The sequence below is a fragment of the Zosterops lateralis genome (genome assembly GCF_965231275.1).
Source record: "Zosterops lateralis genome assembly, chromosome: 24".
NCBI classification, from domain to species: Eukaryota; Metazoa; Chordata; class Aves; order Passeriformes; family Zosteropidae; genus Zosterops; species Zosterops lateralis.
Window position 1 is genome coordinate 6,819,107 of NC_139784.1, and position 23,220 is coordinate 6,842,326.

The 23,220-nt window shown below is 44.3% G+C and overlaps 1 protein-coding gene across 1 annotated transcript in view; it reads left to right on the forward strand.

Moving 5' to 3' along the window:
• TANC2 (tetratricopeptide repeat, ankyrin repeat and coiled-coil containing 2) overlaps positions 1-23,220 on the forward strand; it is a 124,549-nt gene that overhangs the window by 64,247 nt on the left and 37,082 nt on the right. The window contains exons 7-13 of the mRNA XM_083877449.1: positions 88-351; positions 3,254-3,379; positions 7,724-8,005; positions 10,728-10,861; positions 18,357-18,588; positions 20,754-20,920; positions 21,949-22,556. Coding sequence (XP_083733575.1) covers positions 88-351; positions 3,254-3,379; positions 7,724-8,005; positions 10,728-10,861; positions 18,357-18,588; positions 20,754-20,920; positions 21,949-22,556 — 1,813 coding nt within the window. The remainder of the gene's footprint in view (positions 1-87; positions 352-3,253; positions 3,380-7,723; positions 8,006-10,727; positions 10,862-18,356; positions 18,589-20,753; positions 20,921-21,948; positions 22,557-23,220) is intronic.

Consider the following 23,220-nt stretch of genomic DNA (forward strand, 5'->3'; position numbering starts at 1 on the left):
TGGCTCAGCTCAGCATCGAGCAGCGTGTGTTCAAGCCATTCTTGCTTTGTTACTCATTTTGTTTATAATTTCTTTCTTCTTGTCAAGCTACGTTGACGAGTTACTCTGAAAATGTGGAACGTACTAAATACGGAGGAGAAAGCAGTAAGGAACTTGGATCTGGGGGAAACCTGAAACAGTGGCAATCACAGAAATCCAGCATGGACTCCTGCCTGTACCGCGTGGACGAGAACATGTCAGCCTCCACCTACAGCCTCAACAAAATCCCCGAGAGGAACCTGGAGACCGTCCTGTCCCAGTCAGTGCAGTCAATTCCTCTTTACCTTATGCCACGGCCAAATTCAGTAGCAGGTAAGAAATTCATGTTTGTGCCTTTAGGTCAGAGCCAGGCATGGCACACAGATACAAACAGCCCTTCTTGTGCATCCTTATCCAAGAAGAAATCTCTTTCCTGGAGTCATTGTCCTTAAGAATGACAAAAATTGGTTTTTTTTGTTTGACTTACTGGTTCTAAAGGGAAAATTCCTCTGCGGAAAACTGTTTCTGATGGTGGTTAATGGTTATTTCAGCAGCTTAAAATGCCTTTTTTAAAAAAATTGTACAACAAGGTTATGGGAGAATATGTTTAAAAAGAAAAAAAAAAAAAACAGATTCTTTACTGTCATTACAATGCAAATGTCTTCAGTTTAAGGTGCCAAGACATCATAGCCATTTCTACTGTGTCAGAGGATTCATTGCAAATAAAATCAAGTGTCTGATGTTCTCTGAAGAACTTCAGAGCTCTGTAGTGAAGGGAGTGGTTGTGCTTTCTGTCTACAGAAGATTTGCTCTGGGTCTGTGCCCCAAACATCTCACACCTCACAGCCCCTGGCGTTTGCTAGTGACTGACATTTCTTGTCTTGGCATCAAGTCAACATTATTTTTATTTAAATTCATGTCTGCTCTTTGAAACATTTCTAAATGATGCTGTGCCATGTCTTTTACCAGCTTGCTGAGCGTTCCCCTGAAGCTGGGCAGAAAAAAGCAGGGCAGAAAAAAAGTGATGGGATTAGAAATATTAAAGCTCTGCTGCAAAGCTGCTTGCCTGGAATTACTTCCTGTTCTTTTATTTCCCCGTATTTTTTTTTTTCTTGCTGGATAACTTCTCTGGGGTAAAACATGTTGTCTGTGTGTCTGTTTAGACATGTGGAGAAATCCACACTTTGAATTCTGAGTCCTGGCAGACGCTGCTCCTGAAAACCCAGAGATGATTCTGAGATACCCCAAAGAGCCTGGGATATTGTCTGTTAAATCAGCATCCCTTGGTGAGCCAGGCTGCATTGCATAACTGGATCAGTTTTGCTTTTTTAATCCTACTTTAGCCAGTCACAGAGCTAAAAGCGATGTAGAAATGAGATTTATAGATGGTGAAGTACAAGCCCAGAGCATGCAGGTGCAGGAGAAAATCTGAGATTTCAGACTGGAGAGAGGGGATAGAAAAAAAAAAACTCGAAAACTCTGCTTGCTTTAGATGAATTCCTTATAAATGACATTGTACAAACACCTTCCAAAGCAAACAGAGCAGGCTTGGCACCATAAATTTCAATACACGTGGTTGATTTAATTGTCTTTGGAAGTTGTTGACTTGCTTGGTGCACTTAGGAGGCAAATACTATTTCAAGAGGAAACTATCTATCCAGTAAAGTTCAGGAACAACTTTTCCTTCTGGATGTTTATTTTTTGGTAGAGATTTTGCTGCTTTGTGGTACTTTGTCAGCTAACACAGCTCATGTCCCTGGTTAAATTGTGGAAGAAACTATGATGAGAATTCAAGATTTGGCTTAACATTTTATCATCAAATTATCACATATCAGCTCCTATATGCTTATGGCACCAGAAAATGGTGGGGTTTAGGTGATGGATTTATATGGATGGTTTTCCCCAAGCAGTTTAACCTCATTATCTTTGTGCCTGAACGGGAAAGGGAAACCAAATGTAGTTGCAAGGTTGACTTAAGTCTGTCTGCAAATGGGACATTGCTCAAAGAGTTAATGCTGGGCTGCCAATTCCATGTCCTTGCTCCAGTGACACATGTTGGGTGGCTACTTGATAAACCAGATTAGTTGACTAATCCAACTACAAATTAACCCACCAGAAAAATAGGTATATTAATTTGGAGCCTCAAGGTCATCAGTGTGGAGACAGTGTAGCTGGGAGCGAGGCAAAAAGCTGCCCTTTGGTGATATTCCATGGTATTCCACGTTTTAAGGTAATCATGAATTCACAGCTTTGCTAAAACAGCCTCTTCTTCTCTTATTGTGTTTTTTTTTAAATGCAGTTGAATTTGTACAAATACAAATTCTTGAGAAGCAAAGCATAGCAGCACTTATATCTACTGACTTTTTTATATATATATATATATATTTTTTTTTTTTAATGGTTCTTCCCAAGAATCTTCCAAAACAGCACAAAAATACCCATTTTTTAATAGCAGCTTCCAGAGTGCAGTCACTGAATGTATTGTGTCCCTGCTGTCACTTAGCAGTTTACAGTACACTCTCTGAATTTACCATCTCTTCAAAACAACTTTGTGGCCAGTGTTAGTTCTTGTCTGCCCCAACTGTGCTTATAGGTGTAGTGATGGCACCTTCAGCAGAGACAAGTAAATTATTCCTATTTAATCCAGCATTGTAAAGAAAACTAAATTCTCCCATGAGGAATAGTAAAGTTATCTTCATTAGTTCAGATAACGTTTTCCTAATTTATTCATGTATTTTTGCTGGGCTGTTCAAAGTTTAATTTTTCTGCCACTAGTTCTGGCTTTAGGGACACATAAATGTTAATATCCAAATTAAATACCTCTAAAATCAGTGAAGGAGAGATTGTGAGCTTCAACATAAGCTGCACCAGTGAGTTGTCTTTGACCTGTAGGAAACGTTGAGTGTCTCTATCAGCTTTGCACTGAGTTTGTGATTGGCAGATCTGAGATCAGATACAAGAGACTCCATATCTCCGTTTTCCATATATCTTCTTTCATTTGAGAATGCCAACAGGAGACCAGACGAGAGCAAATACCAATGAAGCATGAGAAAAAAAGTCACCAAAACACTTTACTTCCTCCTAGGGGAAATGGTACTTGGTTCACATCAGCTCTGTTGTCTCAAGGTAGTTACATCTCCGTGTATTTTCATTAAAAAAAACCTGAAAAATACAATAACCGGAGTACGAGATCCAAAAGCCAGGTGTGATGTTCTTCTTTGCTTTCTCCTGGCAGCTACCAGCTCGGCTCACCTGGAAGATCTGGCTTACCTGGATGAGCAGAGACACACTCCCCTGCGCACGTCGCTGCGGATGCCGCGGCAGAGCGTGGCCAGCGCCCGGGCACAGCAGGACCTGCGAGGTGGGAGCACAGGGGGGCTCTGGGGCTGCCACTCCTGGGGGGGTCTGTCTGGGTGGGGAACTCGGGCAGCAGCCGCTTCATCCGTGTCCGTGTGAAAAACAGAATCCCAGGATGGTTTGGGTTGAAAAGGAACCTTAAAGCTCATCTGTTACCCCAGCCTTTAGAGGGGCAACACGTTGTGACGTGGGAGTGGACCTTGACAGAGGACAGCAGGCAGCAGCTTGGTGAATCATGGAAAGCTCTTTATTATCTGACTCCAATAGGCTTATATACATTTTGTACAGAGGGCCAAGATTGGCCCAAGGAGGTTACAACCTCCTGACTCCATTGGTCAATATGACCATCAGTCAAGTTCTCTCTCAGAGAACAAGAATGCAAAACATACAGATAAATTCTAAGAATACATATTGTTTACATGAAGCAGCGTGAGAAAACTGCTGCAAAGACTCAAACACTTGAAGGCAAGAAATTCAGGGACGACACTCGTCCAGTTCCACCCCTGCCAGGGGTGGGCAGAGACACCTTCCACTGTCCTAGGACACCCCAAGCCCCAGTGTCCAGCCTGGCCTTGGACACCCCAAGCCCCAGTGTCCAGCCTGGCCTTGGACACCCCAAGCCCCAGTGTCCCGCCTGGCCTTGGACACCCCAAGCCCCAGTGTCCAGCCTGGCCTTGGACACTTCCAGGGATCCAGTGTCCAGCCTGGCCTTGGACACCCCAAGCCCCAGTGTCCCGCCTGGCCTTGGACACCCCAAGCCCCAGTGTCCAGCCTGGCCTTGGACACTTCCAGGGATCCAGTGTCCCGCCTGGCCTTGGACACCCCAAGCCCCAGTGTCCAGCCTGGCCTTGGACACTTCCAGGGATCCAGTGTCCCGCCTGGCCTTGGACACCCCAAGCCCCAGTGTCCAGCCTGGCCTTGGACACCCCAAGCCCCAGTGTCCAGCCTGGCCTTGGTCACTCCAAGCCCCGGTGTCCAGCCTGGCCTTGGACACCCCAAGCCCCAGTGTCCAGCCTGGCCTTGGACACTTCCAGGGATCCAGGGGCAGCCACAGCCACTCTGGGCACCCTGTGCTGGGGTCTGCCCACCCTCCCAGGGAGTAATTCCTGCCCAGTTCCTCATCCAGCCCTGCCCTCTGGCCATTCCCCCTTGTCCTGTCCCTTCAGGGCCTTGTCTCACATCCCTCTCCTGCTCTCTTGGAGCCTTTTTAGGCTCTGAAGGGCTGCAATAAGCTCATCCCAAAGCCTTCTCTTGTCTCTTCTCCAGGATGAATATCCTCAGCTCTCAGCTGGTCTCCTTGGGCTTAAGACTTTGATAAGTTAATAAAAATAAGAACTTTTATGGACTACTTCTGTTTTTTCTTATTTTTTTTCAATCAAGGCTGGGGATTCCAGTTCTCTGTTGCATTCTGCAGTGTGCCAGCAGGAAAGGAGCCCAGTGACAAAGCCACCAGCTCAGCCAGTGCTTGTAGGGATGCTCACAGTGCCCATATTCAGGCAGCTCTTTGCCTTCTAAAAAGCCTTTTGAGAGGGGAAATTTTTGTGGTTCTTTGTAGAAAATTCCGCAAAAAAGATGTTAGCCATGAGAGGAGGGGTTCCAGGGCTGACATTTTAGTGTTTTGCTTATTCCCAGGCAGCTCCTGCTCGATTTGCTCCGTGTCCTTGGGATTTCAGCCCACCCTTCAACTTACATCCATCTTTTAATCTGAGCCCAGTCTTCCACCACTGTCACTGTGGCAGTCCTGACTCTGCAGCACATCACCAGGCTAATGCTTCAGCCCCACAATTTTTTGTTGCACAGACGAATAAAATGGCTGAGAAAGCTCATTTTTGGATATTTTCAGGTTGTTTCTGTGCCATGAGATTGGTTTGTTCTCCCCTATGCATTGAAGAGGGATTTCTTTTGGCAATACATGAAACTTTCCTGTTCTCTAGGAGTTTTTTTTTGAGCCCACCATCTTAGGGGGAGGAAATGGGGAGCTGGAAGGCACAGGCTGGGTTTTCACACAGCGTGCTCGACCTGGTACAGCCTGACTGGGCTTTGTACAAAACACACAAGCCCCCAAAGAGTGGGTTTGTGATCTTTGAATGGCAGTCTGTAATGAAATCCTCCTGGCTGCTGAGGCAATTCTACAAAGTGCATTAGCAGGCAGTAAGTGAAGAAAGCAAAGTTTGACAGACCAAATTTCCATATGTTCCGAGGTAGCAGCTTGCCAAGGCTGTGTAATTTGCAGTGATTGCATCCAAAACATTCAACTTTATTGTAGGAACAGAATCAAATTGTTTTCCAGACGCACTTGTAAAAACCCTTGTAACGCTACATATTTTCCTTTAGCATTTTGGGTTTTTTTCCCCCGCTTTTTGTGACAGTTGCATGATAGTAGCAGCAGTGTTTCAGTTTTTTTAAAATTTGTTTCTGAACCTACCTGAGGTGCTGTGCTGTTTTTAAAAAGAGAGAGAGAAGAAGATGTGAAAAAGGAAACTTAGCACTATTTGGAAATATTTCCATGTCATTGCATATGCAAGGGAGGGTTCTTCCCTGAAATGTTGCATTTTGTAGCTATTGCTGTGAAATTGCATCAGTCTGGGCTGTTACAAACTGCAGCTCTTTGTTGCAGCTAGAAATCCTAAACTTGTGTTTAATTTTAATATCCTTAGTCTTGGCAGTGGGCTGAAATAGTGAGGACACTCCTGGCCCTCTGCTGGGGGACCGATTACAGCCCACTGTGTGTTCCCAATGCTCCAAAATCCCAGTGAGAGAGACTAAATGGGAGATTGTCTCTGCTATTTTTTGTTAAATCAATTATTTTAAGCAAGGGAGCAATAGAGGAATCCCAACACTCTGAGCGTGACGATTCTTGAGCCAGTGACAGATTTTTAATAGGATGGGGAAGGCGATTTTTGCATCCCGTATTTTCATCCCCGGGGATTTGAGGCTTTTCAGGTTGCTGCAAGCCAAGGCACAAGCTGATGGCTGTGATGTACTGTGGGTTTTCTTCTCCAAAAAGCAAATGTCAGCAGTGCTGCAGGATGGGAAGAACCAAGATTTCTGGGTGAGGTTTGGGATGGAGGAGAGGATAATTCCCACTCCCCCAATATATTGTGGATCTGTATATGTGATGTGGCAGTGGTACACTTTCCTTAAGTTGTTTTTATAATTTTCAAGGGATTTTCCTCACCATGTGTGTTTAATACCGTTGTCTTGTGGGTAAGAGAGTTTCATGTGCTTCTTAGAAACGCTAAAAAATAGTTTAGCCTTTTCAGGCACAAAGGCTGGGGGGGAGAAAAGGAACTGGTTTCATCCCAGTGGATGTAGATGTTTAAGATGACACTTGAAAGAATCACAGAATCATTAAGGTTTGAAAGGCATCCTGTAAGTTAATCAAATCTGACCATTCCCCCAGCACTGCTTAAGGCCACCACTGACCCATGTCCACAAGTGCCACGTTCTTTTAAATCCCTCCAGGGATGGGGATTCCACCACTGCCCTGGGCAGCCTGTGCCAGCCCTTTAAGCGAAGAAATTTTCCCTACTATCCAAAAGGTTGCAGTCTAAAGCAAGTAAAGGAAATAAACCCAGACATTTGCTTAGTTTAATATAATACACCCATATCTGGGTTGCTTGAATTGAAGTTTTCAGCCACAGGAAAGAGCCTGGCTGCATATGGTGGGCAGCGTTTCAATTCAGTTTTTTATTTTCTTGCTTGGGCTCTGCAGAAGTTGCCCGGTATTTCATCAGCACCAGCACACATGGTCTGTTGGGGAAGTATTTCTTGCTCTTCTTGATAACTTCACGATACTTTAAAACACCATTTTTCATTGTGAAAGGAGAAGATGTTTTAATTGCCAAACAGGAACATCCTGTCAGCAATCTGGTTTAACTTAGTTACTTCAGAAGAACTGAAATAACTTTGCTTAGATTGAATTACTTTGCTTTAGATTGAACACTTTTAGGTGCTGAGATTGTGGGCTCGTTGGATTGAACAGGTAAATAAATGCACATTGTGTGTCTCTATGTTGAGCCATCAGTCGTGTCTCCCAGGAGGTGCTGTGCAGAGTGCAACACTTTGCCCAGGGCCTTTAACTGTGGTGGATTTAAGAAAATTAATTTCTCCAGACACAATTTTGCCCCAGCTCTAAGCTACTCCCTGTAAAATCCTCAATGCCTTTGGTGGAAAATACTGATGAGACAGATGCTTTCACAACAAACCTGTGGATGATACAGAATTGTGTTTTCTTTTCACCTTCTGTAACGGAAAGATTTCTGTGTGAGATAAACATCCATTTTCCAAACTCTGCTTTCCCTTCTGGCACTGATATTGATGTTCTTCCCCATGTCTCCCTTTCCAGTGCGCTTCGCACCCTACAGACCCCCCGACATCTCCCTGAAGCCGCTGCTCTTTGAGGTGCCCAGCATCACCACGGAGTCCGTGTTCGTGGGCCGGGACTGGGTGTTCCACGAGATCGACGCGCAGCTGCAGAGCTCCAACGCCAGCGTCAACCGCGGCGTGGTGATCGTCGGCAACATCGGCTTCGGCAAAACCGCCATCATCTCCAGGCTGGTGGCGCTCAGCTGCCACGGCACCAGGATGAGGCAGATTGCTTCAGACAGCCCCCACGCCTCTCCAAAACGTAAGGACGGCGGCACGTGGGTCTCCAAAACTCAGAGAGCTTTTTACGTTGGCTTTTAGAGTGGTCTTGGCTGCAATAATCCCATTTCTCGTCAGGCCCAAGAAATCAGCCCAGTCTTTGTTGGAAAGCAAAGGAAGGACCTTTGAGAAATATGTCACAGGAGTCCTGAATGGTGTGGGTTGGAAAGAACTTTAAAACTATCTCGTTCCAACCCCCTGCCATAAGCAGAGACACTTTCCATTATTCCAGGTTGCTCCAAGCCTCATCCAGCCTGGCCCTGGCCACTTCCAGAGATGGGGCAGCCACAGCTTTCCTGGGCAACCTGTGCCAGGGCCTCTCCACCCTCACAGGGAACAATTTCTTCCTAATATCTAATGCAGATCTACCTTCCTTCAGCTTGAGGCTATTTCCTTGTGTCCTATCACTCCACGCCTTTGTGTAAAGTCCCTCCTCAGCTTTCTTGGAGTCCCTCTGTGTATTGCTACAGGCAGCTTTTATACTGCTCCTGATCCAAAGCTGCTTTTTGAAGAGTCACAGTAGTCTGTCTCTGACTTGTCTGGCATTAGAAACATCACAGACTTTCTCTGGCTGGGAAGACTCCAATTTTAGAATCATGGAGTCACAGAATGGTTTGGGTTTGAAGCGACCTTTAAAGGTCATACAGTCCAAATCCCCCTGCTCATGACATCTCCAGCCACACCAGGCAGCCAGTACTTTGTGATTATGAATCCATGCCAGTTTGTTCTTCCTCCCATATGGATTGTTTATCTCATTGAATCATGCTACAAATATTCCATGCAAGCCACAAGCCCAAGATTGCTCTGCCTCCTCTGGTCCCATCCAATTCCCATCACTGGCAGGTTTGCTGGTGGAGATGACAACATTTTAAAATCACTCAGCTCTCAGTAAGTGAGTAAGACAGGACTAAAAATACCGAGTTAGGTACCTGAAGGTATCTTTAAGGATGTAGGTCACTGTATCTCAGTGAAGCTGTTGTTAAATCTGTTTACTGAACTGCTGTCCTCTCCCCCTGTCGGAAGAGCTGAAATGTCACTGAGGTTGGCATGTTGAACAGTGTCACTTGTCAGAGCTGAATGAACAATGTGGAGTGAAAGGCAGGGCTTGTTTCTGGATTTTAACTGCAGCTCTGCAGTGCACCAACTGCAAGTGTGTGTCCTCCATCTGCTTAGGGTGATGGTGGACATTAAAGAGATGACTGTGCTTAACCCTTTCTGGACTAAAAGTTGGATTTCTCACATGAGGTGCCCTGCACTCTTTATCCACAGATGGTGAAGATCCTTGGCCCCACCTAACACATTGTTTAGTTCACTCTGGTGTGTCCATGGAGTTGAAAGCTGAATGATTCCTCAGTGTTAGTTATTAGGATGGAAACCTTCAGAATCAATAATTAATTTGACTTGATTTCCTAAAGAGATCACAGGTACTAGTCTAGCTGTAGAAGGTAATAATTATTCTACAAGATCCTCATGGGTCCCTTCCAATTTGGGATATTCTATGATTAATCTCTGATTTTGTGATGAGTTTCTTTGTCATTTCTTTTTCCACATGCTGAAAAAAAAAAAAATCTATTATGCTTATTAAATCTATGCTAATTAATACGTGTTAATCAGGTGGTCTGGCTCTGCTACGGCAGTTGTGCAATCAGCTAATTAAACTGGCTTCAGCAGAGCCTCACAGTTCTAATTCCTCTCTCAGAAAATTTATACAGGTGACAGTCGTGTTACGCTCAGATTCAGGAATGTGTCTCATTCTAACACATTCAGGGTTTAATTATGGAGGCAGCAGTCGTCTTCCTCTGTTGTTTGCCATTAAATGGGTCATTGTTTGCGTGATTATTTCCACTCAAGCTCAGGGTTGCACTGCAGCAATCCAGTCAGGAGAATCATCTGCCAGCACAGAGTGGTGGTGTTCTTAAAATAATCAATAATTAGACGTCCCCAAGTGTTGCACGTTGTGGTGTCACATTCAAAAATCCTCCATATGAGTACTTAGGAATGAAAATAAAAAATCATTTGGGAATGTTATCCACAAAGACCAGGTGGAAAGGCTTCTGTAGCAATCTGCTGGTAAAGCCAATTTCTGCTTTACCAAGTGAAAGAAGCAGCTAAAATGCACTAGAACACAGTTAAAGTTGCCAGAGATGATTCCAGGATAATTTATTATTTGCTTGCAAGCCTTTTGCAGATCCTTGTGCCGCTCCTGCTCCTCTCCCCCTGATTAAATTAATGGACTTCAGATGGCTGTATTAGCTGGGGCGCTTCGTTTATTTATGTTAGAAAATAGGCCTGTAATTCAGAAAAATTGGCTGTCTGTGCTGAAGGAGGACTTGGAACCAAATTAACCAGCGATTGTTCATAACAAGGGAAGATGTGTTGGCAGAAGTGCAGAGCAGGAAAGCTCTGCACTCAAATCCACCAAACCTGAAGGCAGAGCCTGCCAGAGGGCCCAGTTCGCTCCATTATTGTCATTATTTTAAAGTCAGTGAAATTACAGCGAGGAAGATGAATAAGACAAGCTCAAGGCTTTTTATTTGTTGCCTCCAAAAGAAGTTTCTTGAGAAGCCTCTGGCCTGGAAATCCCTGAAAATCCCAACCGGAGTATTTGCGGGAAGCGTTTTAACTGTCATGCATAGGAAACAGCAGCTGCCTGGTTTGTAATAATAATAATTTTTTTGCTTGTTTTCCCTCTTTTCCCTGGGCAGACGTGGATGCCAACCGAGAGCTGCCCTTGGCGCAGCCGCCCTCTGCCCACCCGTCCATCACCAGCGGGAGCTGCCCGGGGACGCCCGAGATGCGCCGGCGCCAGGAGGAGGCCATGAGGAGATTGGCCTCGCAGGTACAGACACCCCCCCGGGGCTTTTTGGGGCTTTTTTGGGGCTTTTCAGGCCTTGAGAAAATATCCCTTTTAATGGGACTCCTTGGGAGTTCTCCTGCTTGACGTCACTTGGAAAATCCTTGAGAAAATGTCCCTTTTAATGGGACTCCTTGGGAGTTCTCCTGCTTGACGTCACTTGGAAAATCCATGCGTTCAAATGTTCGCTTGGGGAGCCTCTCGAGAGAGAGACTTCTGGAAGAAGTTTTTATTATCCCAGGAAAATTTATTTCTCTAAAATGAAACTCCCGCTACATCAAATACACTCCCCTGTTTGTCTTTCACAGCCACCCTACTTTCTCATAACAAATGTTAGGATATGACACAATTACTTAAATAATTGTGGTTTTTTTCTTCAGTGCTGAGAAGAAAATTGCCCAGTGTTTGAGTGGTGTTTTTGTTTGAAAAGGGCAGATCCTGTACTCGGGAAAGGCACTAGCTGAGTGTTAAATGCTGTGTGTGCGCTTGGGGAATTTTTCAGAAAATTCTCCAAAGTAGACCATAGCCTTTGGAACAATAGACAAATTACTTGTTGTTATGGCAGGAGTGGTTTGTATGGAACATACGGAACTTGTCACTTGTGGACACGAGATTTACAGCTTGAATTTTATTGTATTACTGAGATTTAACCCTAATTCTGTAGTGGTGAGGAAAATAGCAAGAAAAGTCTCTGTTCTAAGCTATTACCAGGACATGTTTTGCTTGGCTTTTTTTGTGCCAGATCCTGTATTGTCCTGTCTGCTTTCCTGCTGCACAGGCAGGGAGCATGTGCTGCGTAAATAAATACTGAGATTTGATACTCTGCTCTTCCACATGGAGCTCTTGAAAGGAATGCAATGCCCAGGTCTGGTTTTGTTCAGGATGCATTAGTCATTGTATTCCTTGCAAATCTGAAGCTCTGCAGACTACCAGAAAGGGCAGTAAAGTGTGCTTATCTCTGCTTAAAATACCTCATCTGTCACTTCTCCTGAGTGCTTAAGTCATCCTGCTGGGTAGGTAATTGATAAATGGATGCCGTTTTACCTTCAGTTTCCTCCTGGAAAAGGTAAGGAATATGGCTCTTTCTGTGTCACATAGATCACTCACTGAAGCTTTTTTTGGCATCTCTGATCAGTGGAGAAAGAGCTAAAAAAACCAGTCCTTTAAAATAAAATTTAATTATATTAAAAATATAATTTTTTAAAATTAAAAATTAGAGTAAAAAAATAGGTTGTTATACCTTGGCTGCAGACTCTTTAGTAAAGGTTTTAAGGTCCTGCTTATCCTTTAGCCTAATTTTTTTTGTAGAATAAATCCAAGGTCCTGCTTATCCTTTAGCCTAATTTTTTTTTTTGTAGAATAAATCCAGTGTGTTACTGTCAGAACACAAGAGCTGAGGTTGGGAGATGTGCTGCCCATAGTGCCTGCAGCAGGATTGACCCACTGGGAGCAAGATCATTCATCTCCCAGTAAATCTTCACTACTGTAAATGAAGGCAGATTCCTGAAATAACAGTCCCCAGCTTTCAGACATCAGGCCTTGATGAAGGGATCAGTGCCAGGGCTGACGAGTTTGACCTTAGAGCACTTGGAATTCTTATGCCCCAATTGCTGACACAGCACATGGAACTTGGAAAAAAGCTCCAACGTGTTCAGCAAACAGATCCTGGGATGACTCAGAGCTTGATTCAGCATTTGGAGGCCTTGGGTCTGTTCCCAGCATTAGTGTTACCCTTTTTGGGATCCTTGGAGACCAGCATCTCATCTCCCATTCCCTGGCTAGCAAAGGAAAAGCAATCCCTGCAGGTTATGGTTCTTGGAGAACTGGTGCTGGAAGGGACATCCAACCAGGTGTTAGTGGTTTATTATTTAGGAAAAGCGGGTGACTTCCAGGTGCGTTGGATGAAAACACCCATTGAAATAAAGCATATCCTTAAATCCTCACTCGAAGCTTCATTTCCTGCCCTGAAGGGAAATTTTTCTGAAAAAACAGGGGGTTTTTTTGTTTTGTTCAATTTTGTAATTAATTTTTTTTTTGAGCTCCGTGTTCCAGTTCACATTCTTTCTTTGGTTTATTGCATCAAAACCTTTTTCCAGAAGGGAAAATGTGCAGCACACTACAAACAAAAGTGAGTTTGATGGATTATCAAGCCTCAGGAAGAAAAATAAAGACAAATAAAATGGTTAAGCATGTTTGTCAAACTGATAGCTGGGAGTGCACTCGTAGTAGCCTCCTGGGTAGCACAACTCAGCACGGCCACTGAGGAATCCTTGCTGTCAACAGCAGATGAATTGATTTGTTTGGAAAGAGCTGTGCCATGTGATGTCCTCCTCAGTAAAACAAACACTCCCTGTCCTACCGCAGCTCTGGGGTTTGATGTCTCTGAGTGACACTGGGGGGAAAAAAAAGCATTACTGACCTGGCAATAAAATTGGAAATTTGTTAAAATAAAATAACAGCGTGGAGCTCTTCATTGTGCGTGCAGTCGCCTCCTTCAGAAACTTGATCACACGTCTGTCTTGCCTTTGAGGCGTCGTGAGGATTTTGAGGCTTTGAAGATGCTGAACTCTTAGCTGAGGAAAAGTAGACAATAGTAAAATTAGGTGGTTAAAATAATTCAGCTTCTATATCTGAATGTCTGATGCCACATTCTCCCAACAGGCATTTGTGGGGACAGTTTAGGAAAACCTTCATATAGATAAGCTAAAGGCTTTCCAAAGTCTAACACGAAAAAAGAAAAGGAAGAGAAAAAAAGATTGGAATGTCCTTTAGCACTGGAAGAGGGGGAGAGGAACAGCATATTCCTGTGTCAGTAGCTGTGGGATAAAAAAAGAGTTGCTGATGGTTTCCTTAAACAGGTTTTGTCCAACTAGCTGAAGGAAAAAGAGCCAAAGGAAGGGAAGAGCCCTTTGGTCAATCTGGGTGGAAAAGTATTTCTTGGATGTTTGTGTTTTATAGTCACGTTTACACTAAAGTCAGAATTGAAGTGCAGAAGAAAGTGTTGACAGTGATGGACAGCCGCAAGTGTCAGGGTTATTTTAGGAGCTGGATGAACCATGTGTGAGGAGCTGGATGTAGCTGGATGCAGATGTTCCACCTCTGCCTGCACTGAGCAGAGCAGGAGGTTCTCAGATTGAGCTGAGGTCACTGTGCTGGAGAAATGCAGATCATTCCAAAAGCAGATTAATCAATATACAAATAGTCTTTAGGTGATGGCTGGCACAGGCTCCAGAATGCTGGTGGGAAGCTCGTTGTCCTCTCACCCACTCCCTTCCCTTGGAAAATGTCACTTATCCCAATATTCAGAAGTTGTGTATCTATGATGACAGAAATGAAAGGTGAACGAGCAGTTGCTTTTCCTCCTCTGGATTACTCAGGGTTGTACTTTTCTGCCTGGTTTTTAATACAGTAAATTCTTGGGGGCAAAGTTTGCATTTAGCTCTTAATGTCAGAGATGAGCAAATCATTAATTTTAGAACTAAGTAAACTGCTGACTGGCAAGCAGGAGCTCCACTCGGTCCTGCCATGCTGACCTTCCATTTTCCCTGAAGGTTTATCCTTCACTCACAAAGGATTTTTAATGGATTGGCTGCCCAGTTTTAACTAACCCATTGAACAGCTTTATTCTTCGGGTTCCTGGATGCTGCGTGGTGGCTTGTGGTAGCAGCACTTAAACAAATGGACCTGAAACCCAGTTCAGCTGCACTAATGAGTTGTATCCCATGCAGAGCAGCTGGTGGAGGAGCTGCACATCCATTGCATTAGTGCATTTTGCTGAGGCTGAACACAGCTGGTGGCTCCAGAGGCTCTTCTCCCCATCCTCCAAGCCATATCCAAAGCATCACTAACATTGCTGCAGGCATGTAAAAAAGAGAGTGCTTGTACCTTACACAGAGGTGGAGGGGTTTGTTGCTGCTGAGCCTTGATGCCCTGGGCCACTAATGAGTTCCAGAGGGCATTTACCAGCGTACTCAGCTCTGTAAAAGTAATGAACATTCCCAATAAACTGGGTCACCACATGCCACATCCTGGGTCACAGTCACGTGCAGTGCTGGTGGCCATTTCCTTTATCACAGCCTGGTATGTGGCACTGTGGGAGGTCAGAGTGTTACACTGCCTTTATTTGAAGCTATTTTGTATGAGTCCCCCCCCAAAAAAAATCTTGTTTAAGGTTAAAATACAGTGCTGAAGCCTTTTAAAAGTGCTGGAGGGAGTGGCTTGGAGTAACAAGTGTTGGTTGCTGTGAGCTCAGGAGTCTGGGAGGTTGGTCCAGGAAGGGTTGGCTGTCCTTGCACGACACGCTTCCAGAAGGAAGCCAAGACAAACCACAAAGGAGGTGTGATGGTGAAGGAACACTGCCTAAATGGAGCAGATTCTGTTTCAGAAGTAGTGCTGGAGAACTTAAAATTGGCCTGTGCTAATAATTAAAAATAACCTATTTCCCTTGAGCCATCTCCAGACCCTCCCACTCCTTTGATGTTCATGCTGCCCTTCCTGCCTTTCCTGCTGTTACTGTCATCTTCTCCCTCTCCTGCCATGTCACTTATTCTCCTCCTCTTTCTTCTCTTCTCTTTTCCTCCCTCACGGTTCATTCCATTCTCACACTCTGTACTTGGTGACTGATACATAATCTCTTTTGTGTCTCATTTTTTTCCCTCTCCTTTGCCCCTTTCACCCTCTTCCTCTTGCTCCATTCATGTGGCTCTTGCCCTCTCATCCACCAGTGTTTTCCATTAAGCTTGGAATAGCTGTTTGGCTTTTAACATCCTTCATCCAGCAGCTGTTTCCCTTGGACAGCAGGAAGGTGAAGGTTACATGAGGCTGGATGGAGGCAGAATTGGGAAGTGATTGTGGCAGAAAAGGGAGGCTGGTGTTGGAAGGGTTAGGAGAAGAGGCTCCTGAAGACCTGGAGAGAATACAAATAACGTCTTCATCATTCTGCTTTGGCAGTTACAAAGGTGAAGCCATGATTAGAGCAGAGGGCAGTCATTTCAGGTGCTGAGCAAAGTCTGGATGTGATCTCCCACATCTTAGAAGAGAATCCTTAGCAGTGAAGCTGGTAATCATCCATCCCTCTTCCTGGAGAAACTAACCTTGAACAATTAATGAAGTATTTAAGGTGAAATCATTGGAAAGGGACCTTTCCCAGAGCATTACTGGCATTCAGCAAAGACAGGGTAGAAAGAACAGTTTGAACCTGTTCTGTGGGTGAGTTCCATCCACACCAGCCCTTGGCCATCCTGGAGGTTCTTGCATTCACTTCTCACATTAACCTTGTCTCATTCCCAAGGGTGGAACAGGATTGGAAACCTTGAAAAGTTTCACAGTGTGAGAAAACTGCTTCCCACCCAGCTCCGTGTAAGTGAGGAGCCTGATTCCCAGCCCCATCTCCAGCACCAGGCTCCACTCACAGCACTGGATTTTGGCAGCCCCTCTGTGATTTGAAGATAAGAGAAAATTTCACAGAGAATAAATAACATCAAGATGAAATTCTGGCTCAGGTTGCGTTTTCTGAGAGTGTCATCTTGCCTTTGCTTTGGTTGACTTCCCAGAATCTTCCTTACTTACTGCTTTAGCCTCAGATCAATCCATTAAGCATTATGTTTACCCTACTGGTTATAAAGGTTTAGTTGATACATCAGTAAATCGGGCACAAGGATGAGGAGTCGTGGAATCGTAGCATTGTTAAGGTTTGAAAAGACCTCTGAGATCATCAAGTCCAACTGTAATGTATGGGAAGGGGTTGAAATTAATTGTGTTGTAATTGCATGTGTGTCCCAACATCTGATGGTGACCATTCCCATCAAGAGTATTATGCATGGCCCATTTTCCATGACAGGACTCTTCAGATTCCTGGAAGAAATTAATTAGCCTCTCATTAAAAAAGACTTTATTTTTGTGTCTACACACCAATTGCATAACAAATCAGAGTAATTTCTGTTAGTGGAACCTGGTATCAAGGAATGGCAACTTACAAACTTCATTCTGTGAAGGCACAAGTTCTAATCCCCAAATAAATGGGATTGATGAAAAGAAATTATTACCTTTGTAATTACTTTACATAGTGCTGTTCTCTAAGGGAATTAATTATATTTTAACTGGCTGGTAGGAAAAAATTCTGCAAGGAATTTGGAGGTATCCATTAAAACTTAAATACATGTATTAGGGCTTGATGAAATAACAGCCCAGCTTTCTCATCACCGCATGTGTCACACCTCGTTTTGACTGGGAAAGGAAATTATTGTATTATTCTCCATCGGTAATTTCATATTGAAAATTAAAAGCCAGTGCTGAACCAGCAATGGGTGAGGACCCCACAGCTGGATGTGTTCATTCCTTCATTGCCCTGGCCACCCTGAAGCATCCCTGCAATCCAAGGGATGGGTATTGCATGTGGAGAGACAGAAAGCCTTCATCATGTCCAAAGCCATGGGCACATTTGATCTCAGCTGCACCAAGCTCTAGAGGAGCACAGTGTCCTCAGCTATATTGTCCTTCCCTAAGTTCAAAAATGCAGTTTATTTTGCAACATACTGTGCTACAGTGCTCCAGGGCAGCGGTGGTTTTGGTACAGAACTGCTCCCACCTGCCTTGCTGGGATATTTTTGGAGACTCGATGATATTTGAAAAGAAAAAACCCAGTCCAGAATGAGAACTTGAGAAAAGCTTTGTGCCCTGGCAGAGGCTCATTCCAAATGGGCAGGCAGTGCCTGAGGCTGGAGGCAGCAAGAGAGCAGGAGAAGCTGGTGTGGAGTGGTGCCAGAGCAGCTTCCCAAGGGATTCACAAGCAGAGACAGATTTTTGAGGGCCTTTTCTGTATTGCAAAAGAAAACAAGAAAGTTGGCAACATGGCCTGAGAAGGTATCACTGGTTTTCTGCTTATTTTAATAAGTGGGTAGATTGTAGCAGGGTTCTAGCAGAGTTTGCTGAACTGGAAAAATCAGGGGAAAGCTGGGGAAAAGGGACCTTTTTCTAATTGAATCGATTATTTGAATGAAGTGTGGGATCACAGTGTATGAATAAAGTACAGGAGTCTGACACCACTCCCAGCTCAGGCGAATCTGGACCTCCGAGGTTCTGCCTCCTTGTGATGGACTCAGGGAGTGCTGTCTGTCCACTTCCACGGAGTTTGACGTGTGAAAAAGGAAATAAAGAATAAGTTCAAGAAAACAATCACAAGTTACTCCTGGCACCAGGCCCCTGACTGCTGTTACTGTCTGTCTCTGCAAACAGCTACAGCTTTATTTAATTTATTCCTCAAGTGGGAGGTCCAGTCATTTTTCAGGATCAGTGCCTGTTTTTACCAACTGAATTGTCTGAATTCTTGTCATGGGTAGTTAGCACTCGCTGCTCTTAAAGACTTCACCTGCCAGAACAGATCAAACTCACCAAAGGAAAAAAAAAAAATGCCGCTTTTACAGCTGTCCTGACGTGGCTCTGATGAAGACACAAGAGTTTTCCATTCTTTTCTCTTTGCCAGGTCGTAGCTTATCACTACTGCCAGGCTGACAACGCCTACACCTGCCTGGTGCCCGAGTTTGTGCACAACGTGGCCGCGCTGCTCTGCCGCTCGCCGCAGTTCGTCGCCTACCGGGAGCAGCTGCTGCGCGAGCCGCACCTGCAGAGCCTGCTCAGCCTCCGCTCCTGCGTGCAGGACCCCATGGCCTCCTTCCGAAGGGGGGTCCTGGAGCCCCTGGAGAACCTGCACAAAGGTACGGATGTTCCCCGACCTCCCGTGCACCTTTTTTTTTTATTATGGTTTTTAAAATGACGCCTCGATTGGATCTGGGAGTTTAAACAAAGGGATGGGTTAACCTGTCTGCGTCGCTTCTCGAGCTGAAGAGAAGAGGTGGGACCTGGAGAAGCTGGGAAGACTGAGAGTCATGGAATGGTTTGTGGTGGAAGGGACCTTAAAGCTCATCCCATTCCATCCACCCCCTGCTGTGGGACCTACCGCTGTCCCAGGTTGCTCCAAGCCCTGTCCAACCTGGCCTTGGACACTTCCAGAGATCCAGGGACAGCCACAGCTTCTCCGGGCAACCAGTGCCAGGGCTTCCCCACCCTCACAGGGAGGAGTTTTTTTCCAATATCCCACTTGGCTTCCCCTTTTCTTGCTTCTTTCATATCCCAAACCTGTCCTTGCAGTTCTCAAGGTGAAAACAACCAACCAGTTCCATTCACAGCACTGCTTACAGCAACATGTTCTGATTTATTTGTGTAGGGGTGGCTTTTTTTCCCTTTCTCTGCTGCTATTTATTGGGCTTTGGAGAATCTGAAGCTTTCACCAAAGGACTGGTATCATGAAAGTCCATAGACACCCCGTGTAAAAGCTTCTGGGGGAGCTGGTGACAAGCCTTGTCCTGATTACAGACTTAGAGTTTTTTTCTAATACAGCATTGATTTTGTCTTCTTTTCTTTTTCCCCCTCTGCATGCTATAAATAATTCATTGTGACAGTCACTAAATTTAAGATCTTTGCTCGTTGCCATGAAAACTGTCAGAGCATTGCAGAATCCAAGACTGTTGTCCTGCAGAATCATGTTTATTGCTGTGCCTGTGCTGCATCTTTGGCTGCAAAAATAGTTCAGATAATTTTGTTACCACCCTACACGCTACAGTGTAAGATCCAACATGAAATTAGATGCAGCTTCTGCCAGATTCAAAGTCCTGATGTTCAAATCAGCTCTTCAAAACCGTGTCCAAGCTCTGAGCAGCAGCATCTGGGTCCAGCCTGCCCAGTTCCACCAGGCACAAAGCATGTGCAGAGCCAGCACAGCACGACAGCAGTTGGTTTTCCTGGCATGGAGAAATGTCACCGTGGAAGGCGCCTGGTTGCTCTTTCCTATCGTCATTCTTAGCAAAAAGAGAAAGGATACATTTAGGAACCATGGCTCTGAAGGAAAATAATTCCTGGTTATTACACTGTCTCCTTGGGAGATGTTTCACCTTTTGAATTCAGAATGTTTCGGAGGATTCTTAGTTTTCTTGTCAAGGGGGTTGACCCCCTCTCTGGACTTAAATTCTGAGAGGTGGAAAAAAATTCATATGAAACCTTTTTATTTTCCTTTCCTTTTGGGCTCTGCATTCAACACAGCTCCAACAGAGCCACTGACCAGGACTCCACATTTCAAACCTGCTGGTTGAGAGTGCTGCCGAGCTAATTTGCACCAAGTGTTCTCTAACAAGATGAACAGTACCTGGAAATTGGTTCTAAAATACATAATATTTAAGAGCTTGTTCATGTACCAGCAGGTCTTTTACAGAAAAGTTCCTGGTGCAATTTAAAGTCAAAACCACACCTGCTACTGGGAATAATTGAGCTTTTTGATAGTGGGAGTTTATCTGTAGTACTTTACAGATCAGGACTTGTAGTACATGTGAATAGCATATGCCATCAATAGATTTCACATTTTACACCTGGTTTTGAGTCTTATTAGGCAAAATTACCTTTGAGAAGATGCCCCTTGAGCTTAAGATACAAGTCCAAAAAGTATCTCTGTCATTACTTGTAAAGCCACACTCAGCTCTCAGTGTCTGACATAGAGGAAACGATTGTCAGCATCACCTGGATTACTGTATTGTCCTGCAGCAAAAAAAATCCTGTTTAAACAGCCCATGATTGACTTTTTGTAGGATTTTCAAGACCAGGTTAGAACAAGCTGGTCTAGTGGAAGATGCCCCTGTGCCCAGCTGGAAGGAGGTGATCTGTAAAGGTCAATATGCAATTAATGCATCATTTAAAAAATGCTGCTGCTGTGGGTGTTTTCTTCTTTGGCAACATCTGGTCATGGTTTAAAACTCTACTGTAGTGATGTTGCAGTACATTATGGTTGTGTGTCTATAGCCTTTCCAATAAATGCTTTTTCTCTTTCTCTCAGAGAGGAAGATCCCTGATGAAGATTTCATTATATTAATTGATGGTTTAAACGAGGCTGAATTTCACAAACCGGATTATGGAGACACTATAGTATCGTTTCTGAGCAAAATGATTGGAAAATTCCCTTCCTGGCTGAAGCTGGTAGTGACAGTCAGGACAAGTCTACAGGTATGTTGAGACCCAAAATAGAGATAAACTGTTATTGTCCTGATGGATTCTGGTAAAGAAAGGGCAGCCAGTCCTCACGTAGTCATTGGCCCTGGTCATGGCAGCTGCTTCCCAAGATCCAGGAGAGCACAGACTATTTGCTCTTCAGTGCTGGGCTCGATTTTTTTTTTGCTCAGTAATGGAGTAAATTAAATATCATTTGGAGAAAATCTTTTTTGTAATTGTAAGTAAATTGCATCCCAATGGCTTGAATTCCTCATTTGATTAGGGTTTTTTGCATCCCTAAAGTCTTCACTGCAGCTTGAGTTTGCACTACTGTGCTCTCCCTCTCTGTTTTGTTGGAGAGCTTCTGGCTTTTCTGGAGTCGGCCTCGTACAGATTTGTTGCATCGCTCCTCCTCTCCTCACAGTGGCTTGAGAGCACATGAGGCAAGAATTTCTTTGGAGAGGCCTTTGATGATGTTTGGTTCATGTTGAATCGGGGAGTTCAGCAGATGAGCATTCCCTGAGCGCAGTGTCCTGCAGCAGACAGACAGAGTTGCTTTGCTCTGGAAAATACTCACTAATGTCTGTCCTGATATTTCCACGCATCTGTGGATGTGGGATGCAGAAGGATGCTCCCAAGGAAGTTCTTGGTCTCAGCTTCAGAAAATTTTCTTGTGGCCTCAGATTTGTCATGTGGGTGTCCATTCCCTCTGACAGGACAGCAGAAGGGATGGGAGGTCAATCCATGGTTGGGAGGGATGGGAATAACGAGGGCACTGCTCTGTGTGAATTTACCACTCCTTTCCATGGATGTACTGTTAGAAACAGTGTTCCTTGGTTTTATTTGTCACGTTTCACACAAAACCTGCTTGATTTTAGATGAGAGTGTGAAGCCCTGAGGGCACAAACTGTTAGTGTTCTTGCCCTGATGGAAGGTCTTAAAGGAATCTCAAAGGTGCTATTGTAATAGAAATTAAGTTTACTTAATGAATAGTAAACACTGCCAGCATGAGTGTCTTTTTTTTTTTCTTTCTTTCTTTGTAGGAAATAATTAAGCTGTTGCCCTTCCACAGAATATTTTTGGATAGACTGGAAGAGAACGAAGCCATCAACCAGGACCTGCAGGCATACATCCTTCACCGGATCCACAGCAGCTCAGAGATCCAGAACAACATCTCGCTCAACGGCAAAATGGACAACACCACATTTGGCAAACTCAGTTCTCACCTCAAGACCTTGAGCCAAGGCTCCTACCTATACCTGAAACTTACTTTTGATCTCATAGAGAAAGGATACCTAGTTCTAAAGAGCTCCAGCTACAAAGTGGTCCCAGTGTCCCTTTCCGAAGTGTACCTGTTGCAGTGCAATATGAAGTTCCCAACACAGTCTTCCTTTGATCGGGTCATGCCTCTCTTGAACGTGGCAGTGGCTTCTCTGCACCCATTAACAGATGAACATATTTTTCAGGCCATTAATGCAGGTAACATTGAGGGCACTTTGGAGTGGGAGGACTTTCAGCAGAGGATGGAGAACCTTTCTATGTTTCTTATCAAACGTAGAGACATGACGCGAATGTTTGTTCACCCCTCTTTCCGAGAATGGCTTATTTGGAGAGAAGAAGGTGAAAAAACCAAGTTTCTTTGTGATCCAAGGTAAGCAAATTTCTCTGAGAAATCAGAGCTTACTAACGTGTTACTCTGCACTGTTAATCTGAATCATTTTTATTTTATGAGGTTGCACATGGCTGTGGTTACGAGAAGGGGAATCATCATCCCTTTCTCCAAAGGTATCAAAAGCACAGGAAGTGGGAGATAAGAAGTGGAAAGATGAGTAGTGTGGACACATCTTTTGCAGTTGGTTCTTTTTCAAGTTGTGCTCCTCATAGTTCTACTGAATGGTTTTTTTTGAAAACAAAATAGCAGAATTGTTCTGGAGTGATTTTGGACTGTAAATGCATCTGTAATCTCCATCCTGACAGCAGCTGAGTTCCTGGTTTAGCTCACAGGGAACAGAATTTAATCACGTTTAGATTTCTATCCTCTAAGCCCAGTGATCTCTATCAACAGCATTACTTTTGTTTGTAAATGACAAGTGGAAACAGACGATCTGACTACAATTCTCGTCGTTTATCCTCATAAGTTTTGTTTCATTTTTCTGCCCATTTCTTAAAATACGATCATAATAATCAGGGAAACACTCAGATTCGAGGTTGTGTCAATAACCCAGTGGTCAGTCTGAAGACAATCTCGTGGTATCTGCTGGAGCTGGAAAGCACTTGGCTGATCAAGGTGGCTGTTAGTGGTGTCAGAGTAATTT